General features: G+C 44.4%; 1 protein-coding gene across 1 annotated transcript in view; it reads left to right on the top strand.

Moving 5' to 3' along the window:
• Positions 1-3,763: 3,763 nt before the first annotated feature.
• MAP2K1 (mitogen-activated protein kinase kinase 1) overlaps positions 3,764-11,084 on the top strand; it is a 77,841-nt gene continuing 70,520 nt past the window's right edge. Inside the window, exon 1 of the mRNA XM_070420417.1 lies at positions 3,764-4,252. Within this exon, the coding sequence (XP_070276518.1) occupies positions 4,173-4,252 (80 nt within the window). The 5' untranslated portion in view covers positions 3,764-4,172. The remainder of the gene's footprint in view (positions 4,253-11,084) is intronic.

The raw sequence follows: 11,084 nt of genomic DNA, 5'->3' as shown, positions 1-11,084 counted from the left end.
GTTAGGGCTTTTTCTTTTTCTTTTTAAAAAATATTTTAATTGATTTTTTTAGAGAGAGAGGATGGGAGAGGGAGAGGGAAAGAGAAACATCCATGTGAGAGTGGAACATTGATCGATTGCCTCCTGCACGGGATCAAGCTCACAACCTGGGCTTGTGCCCTGACTGGGAAGCAAACTGAGCGCCTGGTGCATGGGTTGACACTCAACCACTGAACCACACCAGCCGGGCACAATTCAGTAGTTGGAATGAATTCACAGAGATGTGCAATTATCACCACAGTCAATTTCATCACATCATAAAGGAACTTCATGCCCTTTAGCTATCATCCTTCTACCCCTCCTTTACCTGCCCCAACAAGCCCTAAGCAACCACTAATCTGCTTTTGGTCTCTATAGATTTGCCCATTTTGAACATTTCATGTAAATAAAATCATATAATATGTAGTCTTTTGTGACAGGCTTCTTTCACTCAGTATAACATTTTTAAGGTCCATCCATGCTGCAGCATGGGCCAGCACTTTATTCCTTTTCATGGCCTAGTAATATGCCATTGTATGGATATGCCAAATTTGTTGATTCATTCATCGGTTGATGGACATTTGGGTTGTTTCCACTTTTTGGCTCTTCTGAGTAATGAGGCTATAAACATTTGTGTATGGGTTTTTGTATGGATGTACATTTTCATTTCTCGAGTATATTGTTAGGAGTGGAATTGCCAGGATATATGTTAACTGTATATTTAACAGTTTGAGAACTGCCAGAGTGTTTTCCAAGTGTCTGCACTATTTTATATTCCCATGTTACTGTTTTCTTTTTTAATATATTTTTACTGGTTTCAGAGAGGAAGGGAGAGGGAGAGAGAGATAGAAACATCAATGATGAGAATCATTGATTGGCTGCCTCATGCATACCCCGCACTGGGGATTGAACATGCAACCTGGGTATGTACCCTGACTGGGAATTGAACTGTAACCTCCTGGTTCATAGACTGATGCTCAATCACTGAGCCACGTCAGCTGGGCTTAATGTTTTCTTAAAATTTTTAATTTTTTTTTTAATCCTTACCTGAGAATATTTTCCCATTGATTTTCAGAGAGAATGGAAGAGAGAGGGAAAGACAGAGAAAAATATCGATGTGAGAGAAACATATTGATTGGCTGCCTTCTGCATGCATCCTGACCAGGGCCCAAGCCAGAAAGGAGCCTGCAACAGAGGTATGAGGTATGTGCCTTTAACTACAATCAAACCCGGGACCCTTCAGTCTGCAGGTCGATGCTCTAGCCACTGAGCCAAATCAGCTTGGGTGAAAATTTTAATGTTTTTATTTATTTACTTTTTAAATATATTTTTATTGATTTCAGAGAGGAAGGAAGAGGGAGAGAGAGATAGAAACATCCATGATGAGAGAGAATCATGGATTGGCTGCCTCCTGCAAGGCCCCCACTGGGGATCGAGCATGTGCCCTTTCAGTTCTCAGGCCAATGCTCTTTCCACTGAGCCAAACTGGCTAGGGCAAATTTTAATGTTTTTAATTAAATAGGTTATATGTATAATAAAAAATTACAACAATATTAAAGGCTAGCCCTAACTGGTTTGGCTCAATGGATAGAGTGTTGGCCTGTGGACTGAAAGGTCCCAGGTTCGATTCCAGTCAAGGGCATGTACCTTGGTTGTAGGCACATCCCTGGGAGGGGGTGTGCAGGAGGCAGCTGATCGATGTTTCTCTCTCATCAATGTTTCTGACTCTCTATCCCTCTCCCTTCCTCTCTGTAAAAAAAAAATCAATAAAATATATTTTAAAAAAATACTAAATGCTACAAAATGAAAACTTACTCTGTCTCCAGACTTCTCAGGGCTCCTCCCAAAAGGCAAGCACTTTTAATAGTTTCTCTGTGTCTTTCCAGAAATTTTCTATTACATATAAGCATATATGCAGCTATATCAATTTTCCTATAACAAATAAGACCATTTTACACTGTTCTGCTCTTTTTTTTTTTTTTAATTTCTTTATTGGTTAAGGTATTACAAATGTGTCCTCATCCCCTCATTAACCCCCAATCTCCCTCCCACTCATGCTCTCATCCCCCTTCTGTTTTTTTTAACATTATACATTTTGGAACTCTTTCTATAACAGCATAGAAAAGCCTACCTAATTCTTTTAAAAGACTGTATAGTACTTCTTTCTATAAATGTATTATAATTTTTGTATGTCATAATTTCCTTTCAATAGATCATTGCATTGATACCAGTTTTTAAAAATATTTTAAATATTGCTGGAGTGAACATGCCTTTAAAGATTTTTTAAAAAAATATTTTATTGATTTTTTACAGAGAGGAAGGGAGAGGGATAGAGAGTTAGAAACATCAATGAGAGAGAAACATCAATCAGCTGCCTCCTACACACCTCCTACTGGGGATGTGCCCGCAACCAAGGTACATGCCCTTGACTAGAATCGAACCTGGGACCCTTCAGTCTGCAGGCCGACGCTCTATCCACTGAGCCAAACCGGTTAGGGCAAGATTTTTTTGTATAAATGTCTAAGTAAATTTGTAGGAAAAATTCCTAACAATTGCATTTCTGGGTCAGAGAAGGGGAGAGAGGGAGAGAGGGAGAGAGGGAGAGAGAGAGAGAGAGAGAGAGAGATATCAATTTGTTGTACTTATTTATACACTGGAGGCCCGGTGCACAAAATTCGTGCATTTGAAACTTTTTCTCACAGTGAGAAACCCGGCTTGTATTATCCTTAATCACATTTAGGCTCCCATTTAAGCTGCCATGCTTCTCTCTCTGGGAGGCTTTGCCCTACCCACTTGGCTCTAGGGCTACAAGATCCAGTATAGGGCTGCCTCCTGGGTGGGCAAGCCCTCCTCACCCTCTGGGGTTTCTATAGCCTCTTTCTCTGCCCTTGACACCCTCCTCTGCATGGCCAGGTGCAGATGCTTACCTTGCTCTGCACACCTAATGCCCTTAGGACTGAATACTTGAGGAAGGGCAAAGGGGGTGAGGAAAACTGAGTGTGCATTTATATATATATGTATATATATACATATACATCAATGAGAGATATATATGGACCAGGCTAAATGTGCATTTTGAATAGGCATTGTGCCTCTTTTATTCTACTAAACTCCTTATTTACTAATACTTCAAGTTTCATAAGAGCTGGAATTATTGGATGAAATGGGTTTTATTAAGGCTTTAAAAAATATTACTAATCTACTCTCAAAAAAGGTTGCCCCAATTTACAATCTCATCAGCACTATCGTTCTCGAGTCTATACCCTCATCAGTCAATAGATCAGTAGTATTACCATTATAGGCAAGGAGTCTCTAAACAAGTTTTCTATTCCCCCACTCTGTCCTTCCTTTGGACAAGAGAAGGGGCCCTTTTCCTTATTTATTTTGTTATTTCGCCTCCGGAGGACTCCAGTCACCACAGAGCGGAAGGCAGCGTGGTACCAGACCCGGACAAACCCTCAGCTCCCTGTGGCATCCAGGATGTACCACCGCCTCTCCCAGTGGGTCCACCTCGGCGCCTCCGGCCAGTAGAGGGCGCTGTGGAGCCCTCGCCGGACCCCGCCCCCAGGGCAGCGCGCCGCGCCCCCGTGACGTGTTTCCGCGTCATCTGCCGCGGAGGCCGGCTCGCATTGGCTGTCCGCGAGGCCAGCGGGCGGAGCCGAGTGGGCGTGTGGAAAAGGCCGCGCCCGGGGGAGGGAGCGAGGCATCCCCCACCCCCGCCCCTCCCCCGCCCTGCAGTGCCTCCCGGGGACCGCTGCGCGGAGCGACGGGGAGCGCGGCGAGGAGGCAGCGGCACTTTCCCGGGCGGTGGCGGGAGCGGGGTTCTGTTTCGCGCGCTGCGGAGCCCGGAGCCTCGAGCCCGAGCCACCGGTGGACGGAGGGAGAGGGAGGGCATCCCGGGCTGCCGAGCTGCGCCTGCTGGGAAACTCTGGGGTTCCCTGCGCCTGGAGCCCAGCCCCGGGCGAGTAGGGCGGGGGTCCCACGAGCCCTCCACCGCCCCGAGGCGCTAACGGGACCTCGCGGGGCGCGGCGTCCTCCGAAGGCAGCCCCCGGCCCCCAGCTGGCCCCGCGCGGCGGGCTCGGGACTCAGCAGAGGGAGGAAGCCGAGGGGCCGCTTTCCCCGCGGAGTTGGAAGCGCCTTTCCCAGGTTCAAAATGCCCAAGAAGAAGCCGACGCCCATCCAGCTGAACCCGGCCCCGGACGGCTCCGCGGTTAACGGGACCAGCGCGGCGGAGTGAGTATGGGGGGCGGCGAGCGCGGGCCGGAGTGGGGAGGCCCCCGCGGGGCTGCCGGAGCCGAGGCGGGCGTGCGCCGCGTGCTGGGCTCCGCTCGAGTTCGTCACGTACGTCTCGGGCGGGCGGGCGGGCGGGCAGGAGCGGAGAAGTCCCCGCCGCCGCGATATCAGTGACTAAGCACTGATTGTGCTCCTGACTCAGGCCCGTCAGTGGACCCAGCAAGTCTGGAGTTTTACCCCCTTCCCAACCCTCTCGGTCATCCCAGGCCACAAGGAAAAAAAGAAAAACCCACAAAAAACTGGTTCTTCCACTGCCCCTCCCCAGCGGGTTTCCAAGTGCGATCCTCTGGGATTCTGGCCCGAAGGGGACACAGGTCACGGAGAGAATTAAGATCGCATCTACTTGAGAGCGGCTCGAAGTGCAGAGCGGAGTTGGGATCCACCGGCAGCATTCTCACCTGGTGCCTGACACCTGTGGGCCGGGAGCGCCTCGCAGCCGCCGCTGCCTGGCCAGCGGGGCGTGTGTGCACTGACTTCTAGGTGGCTCTTCCATTGCCGACTTGGGGGACTCTTGTCCTTGCCCTTCTTCCTGGAGACTACCGGGTCTTATAAGGAGCAGCTTTCCTCTTCATCTGACTCCATCCCTCCATCCACCCACCCCTCCATCCCTCCATCCACCCACCCCTCCATCCCTCCATCCACCCACCCCTCCATCCACCCATCCACCCACCCACCCATCCATCCACCCATCCACCCATCCACCCACCCCTCCATCCATCCATCCACCCACCCACCCCTCCATCCATCCATCCATCCATCCATCCATCCATCCATCCATCCAATCTGATGAAATTGTTTCATGGGGGTTTCTGAGCTCTCACAATTCTTTTGGGTTTTGGGTAAGGGACAAAAAAGACTGTGAGGGAGAGAGACGCTCTGAAGAAATCACCGGAAAAGATTTGGCTCTTAATCTTTTACCTGAACACTGAAGACTTTAGGAAACTAACTAGCAGATGACAGGAATAGAGTAGGTCTGGACCTCCTGTCCTTTGGTGATTTCTCTAACCTTCCTCTCTCTGGATTTTAATATTCCAGGGACCTGTTGGCTTGGTGAATGTTCACCTCTGTAATGGTCATCAGGCCATTGTTGGACCTGTAGTGTGAGCTCATACAAGTTCCTCACACCCGCTCCCAACAAAGGGTACCCTCTTCAATACTGTAGTGTCTGTTTTGCATGTTTTTGACTCGTACATTCGTTCAGTTTTAGTTTACAGAATTTTATCCCCTTAAAATAGACTGAAAAACCCCCAGAGGCGGAGATTCCTTAGTAACGTCACTGCTTTCAGGTCAAATTTTTGACCTTTTGTTTTGACCACAGTGGATTCTGGCTGAATGTTGTGGCCTGGTCATCCTGCTCCTGTTTGATTTGGAGGAAGGTACTAAGTGGAATTACCTGTGGTCATTCTGTTGTTAATTGTAACACCACAGCTGTATTATCAAGGGGGAAATTTCATTAACAGAAAAGAGTACCGGAAGGAAAAGAAGAAAGTACTCGAGTCGGTGGCAGAAAAATTTGGGTGGGACTAGGAGATCTAAATAGTGGTGAAGGGGTTGGACTCTGAAGTCAGGCTAAGTTTGAAGCTTGACTCTGTTACTTGTGGTTTTTGTGACTTGGGACAAATCTTTTAATCTCTCTAAGGCTTAGGCTTAGTTGTTTTTTTTTCATCTGCAAAAATGGGGCTAATGATAGAACTGACTTAGGATAGTTATGAAGATTAAATAAGCTAATACATAGTAAGTCTCCCATAGATGTTAGCTCTTGGTGCCTTTGTTACTGGGTAAATGTTGAAAAGGCTGAAGGAAACTGGAAGGTAATTTTCATTCCTGGTGGATATGTGTGTTAAGGTACCTTTGCTTCTGGGTAAATGAATCTCCCTTGCTTAGTTTTTGTGTGCCATATGCATGTACCTCCATCACACATTGCTGTGTTACAATAGGAGGCACCTTTATGTAGGCTGCCTGAGACAAGCAGGGACTGTCCCACTATGAACATGAGGAAAGCTGTACATGTCTTCATCTTTCACCTTCCAGAGTGTTTCTCCAGCAAAGCTGCCGTTCTCACCCGGCCCGCATGGCTCAGTGGTTGAGCATGGACCTGTGAACCAGGGGGTCATGGTTCCATTTCCGGTCAGGGCACATGCTCGGGTTGTGGGCCCCATCCCCGGGGGCATGCAGGAGGCAGCTGATCAGTGATTTTCTCTCATCATTGATGTTTCTACCCTCTCCCTTCTTCTCTGAAATCAATAAAGATATATTAAAAAAAAAAAGCCACTGTTCTCATGATTTCTGTGATTTAGACCAGGTTACAGTTCTGAACATTATCATACAACAAGCATGTCAAACTCTTGGCCTGCAGGGCGCATGCGGCCCACAATGAATATTTTTGCGGCCCAGCCTATATAACGGTATGTAAGAAACATTTTGATAAAAATTTTGTAACTTAATTTTTACAATATTCTGTTATATATAATTATTAATAACAAACTACAACATTAGCTGATGACTGATTACTGCAATCGTGTTGCATTCATTTCCCTTATGTGCCTTACGCGCAGGCACACCATTTCACTCCACTAATACAAGTAGCGAATACTTTAGCAGCCAATGGCCACGTCATTAGTCTTGTACTGACTTGTTTGGTGTGCACAACAGGAAATATTTTGCTTTCGGAGAACAAGAAAAATAGGCTTATTTGTGTTACACTTACTAATTTGTGCAGTTATTCAGTGTCTGGTAAGTTAATGTTAAAGAAAAAAATATTAATTTTTATTAAAATGTTCTATTATTTTATGCTAACGATGATTCATTTATTTCAGCTCTTTGTATTTAGCATGCCTCTATTGAAATAAACCTATGTTTCTTTTTTTTTTTTTTTAAATGTATTTTATTAATTTTTTTTTACAGAGAGGAAGGGAGAGGGATAGAGAGTTAGAAACATCGATGAGAGAGAAACATCGATCAGCTGCCTCCTGCACACCCCCCACTGGTGATGTGCCCGCAACCAAGGTACATGCCCCTGACCGGAATCGAACCCGGGACCCTTCAGTCCGTAGGCCGACACTCTATCCACTGAGCCAAACCGGTCAGGGCATAAACCTATGTTTCTATGAAAATTGAAGCTTTTGTTTTTTTGTGGCCCACATAAACGTAAACCTTGTTTATTTGGCCCTTGTTAACCATTGAGTTTGACATGCTTGTCATACAACGTAAACTAAAGAAAAAGCCACGTTGACAGTAAAGAACTCTTGGTACTAAATTGGCAAGTTGATTCTCCTCTGTGGCTCCCTGGCACCTTGAGATTTACATCTAATGTAGCACTTAAGCTCATTCAGATGGAGCTGGGTTATATGGGACCTGATGTTATGCAAGTTCTGGGAGGTCCTTTAAGAAAACAAGTGCAAAAATACTTCTTTTTGCAAGTTTTGCAGAAACATGATCATATTGCAAGGGTGTTAAGTGTTAGAATGAAATACACTGGAAATAAGATCATATTCCCCTGGCTTAAAATTAGGTTTTCATGGTCCTATTGCAGTTAGAATAAAATCCAAACTTATATTGGGCTATGAGAATAGGAGTGATCTACCCACTGTGCCCCTCACCCCATCTCTTTAATCACATTTCCTGCCGCTTTTTTCTTCCTCCATACTAGTTGTCTTTCACTTCCTCTGTAGGATGGTCCATACTCCCTGCAGGCCCTTGCACATGCTGTTCCTTTTCCTGGACTGACTCATCCCTCCCTCTTCCCTAGCTAGGAAGGAAGCAACCTTCACCTCTTAAATGTCATTTCCACAGAGATGTTCGCAGACCATCTAATTCAGTGGTTCTCAACCTTCCTAATGCCGAGACCCTTTAATACAGTTCCTCATGTTGTGACACCCAATTTCATTGTTACAAATTGAACATAATTAAAGCATAGTGGTTAATCACAAAACAACATGTAATTATATATGTGTTTTCCGATGGTCTTAGGCGACCCCTGTGAAAGGGTCGTTCGACTCCCAAAGGGGTCGCGACCCACAGGTTGAGAACCACTGCTCTAATTTAAAGTAGATCCCTCTTTCTCATGTTACTTCTTTTTTTTTTTTTAATCCTCACCTGAGGATATTTTTCCATTGATTTTGAGAGAGAGTGGAAAAGAGAGGAAAGACAGAGAGAAATATTGATGTGGGAGAAACACATGAATTGGTTGCCTTCTGCACATGCCCGACCAGGGCCTGGGCCAGAGAGGAGCCTGCAACTGAGGTACGTGCCTTTGATTGGAATCGAACCCGGGGCCTTTCAGTCCGCAGGCCGACACTCTATCCACTGAGGCAAACTGGCTAGGGCTTACCTCATTTTTAGATGACACTCATTCACTTTCTATAATTTTTTACTAGGGTATTTAAAATATCTTCTGTACACCATAAACTATAAGCATAGTGCTGCCATTTTTTTATTTACTGCTCTGTAAATAGTACCTAGAATACAGTACCTGGCACATAATAACTGCACCAGTGTTTGTTGAGTGAATCAGTGAGTGAATGAAGTTTCTAATATTTGTACAATGTGTTTAACAAACCTTTTTATATCTATTCATTATTTATTTTCCCTTTTACTCTCATTTCCCAATCCCCAACTTCTTTCACAGGCATCATTCACCTATTCTAGGATATTTAATATATGGTCTTATAATTTCACCCATTATGTATATATGTACTGTTGGGAATTAGATATGTGTTTTGTGTGTTTCTGTGCTTAGAGTATAGCTGAATGCTATTGTGTTACTCTTCAGTCTTAAAAAGAAGGAGGTCCTGTCATTTGCGACAATGGAAAACCTGGAGGACATTATGCTAGCGAAATAAGCCAGACATAGAAAGAAAAATATTGCATGTTATCACATATATGGAATCTAAACAAGTGGAATACACAGATGTAGAGAGTAGAGAGGTGGTTATCAGGGGTGGGGGAAATAGATGTTGGTCAAAGGGTACACAGTTGCAGTTATGTGGAATGAATAAGTCTAGAGATCTAATGTACAGCATGATGACTATAGTTAATACTCTATTGACTACTGGGAATGTGCTATGAATGGACTTTAAGTGTTCTTACCACATTTAAAAAATGGTAACTATTGCCTGATTGGTGTGGCTCAATGGTTGAGTGTCAACCCATGAAACAGGAGGTCATGGTTTGATTCTGGGTCAGGATACAGGCCCAGGTTGCTGACTCTATCCCCAGTAGAGGGTGTGCAGGAGGCAGCTGATCCATGATTCTCTTTCATCATTGATGTTTCTCCCTCTCCCTTCCTCTCTCTCTGAAATAAATAAAAAATGTTTTTAAAAAAATGGTAACTATATGAGGAGGTGGATATGTTAATTAACTTGACTGAGGTAATCATTTCACTGTATATGCATATAGCAAATCATTATGTTGTACACTTTAAACATTCATTTTTATTGTACTGTAACTGCATTAGTCGGGATAGACTAGGTTATATTGAGGTAACACCACAAAAGTCTTAACTAATTTAACACACTGCAGGTCAGTGGGAAGCTCTGTTGGTCAGATTCCTTCAGGGATTAGACCAGTGGTCGGCAAACTCATTAGTCAACAGAGCCAAATATCAACAGTACAATGATTGACATTTCTTTTGAGAGCCAAATTTTTTAAACTTAAACTATATAGGTAGGTACATTGTTATTAACTTAATTAGTGTACTCCTAAGGCTTAGGAAGAGCCACACTCAAGGGGCCAAAGAGCCGCAGTTTGCCGACCATGGGACTAGAGACTGATATGCTTACGTGAGAAGGGAATCTTGTGAACCACATTTTGGCTCTTAACTTTCTGCCCACAAGTGATACATATCACTTTTGCCACCATTTCATTGGTCAAAGCATATCACATGGCCACACTGATCTTCAGGTGGGGGCCTTATTGGAAGAGAACAAGAGTATGTGAACAGACCAGATTTTTGAGTGCCTTATTTTTATTTATTTAGTTTAGTCCTACCTGGAGGATATTTTTTCCATTGATTTTTAGAGAGAGTGGAAGGGAGGGAGAGAGAGAGCCAGAGAAACTGATGTGAGAGAGACTCATCGATTGGTTACTTCCAGCATGTGCCCTCACCCGGGTCGGGAATCAAACCTGCAACCCTTGACCAGAATTGAACCTGCACCGAGCCATGCAAGCAGGTGCTTATCTTCTTATTTAAAAATCTCGACAGAATGTTTCTGAGCAATATTCATGATGCTTTATGTGTATCTAGTTCATTATCTCTCTCATTTGCAGAGCAGTTAATCATGTGCATGTAATGCATTTTACTTACTCCTCTAGAATTAGACCACTTTGTTGTTTCCGTTCCCTTGCTGCCTCAAATAGTTCGGCCAAGACTGTCTTTGTACCATAGCTTCTTTTGAATCCTTGTGAGAGTTCCCTGTGGAATGTACTAGTATTCAGAAATGGGATTGCTGGGTCTTAAGGTACCTTGCCTCTCCTTCCAAGATGAGGAGGCACTTATTCTGTCTTTGTTTTTTAAAGAACACCTTTAGTCTCCACAGGGGAAGCTTGAGATCTGAGAAATCTCAGTGATAGCACAGGATACTTGTTAAAACCTCACTTTTTTTTTTTTTTTAACCTTAGGCAAGTCCTTTATACCTTCTGACCTTTAGTTACTTGTCTGAAAAGTGGAGATAATAATTGTTTACCAAATCTTTACCTTAATGGTTTACAAGGCCCTACCTAATCAGGTCCTTTGTTTTCTTCCACTGTCCCTTTTCACTCATGCACTCTATCT

The sequence above is a fragment of the Myotis yumanensis genome, unplaced genomic scaffold, assembly GCF_028538775.1.
Source record: "Myotis yumanensis isolate MYYU_CA2020_CCGP unplaced genomic scaffold, mMyoYum1.0.hap1 SCAF_1, whole genome shotgun sequence".
Taxonomy (NCBI): domain Eukaryota; kingdom Metazoa; phylum Chordata; class Mammalia; order Chiroptera; family Vespertilionidae; genus Myotis; species Myotis yumanensis.
The sequence above is the reverse complement of the archived record's forward strand: the minus strand, read 5'-3'. Positions and strand labels throughout refer to the sequence as shown.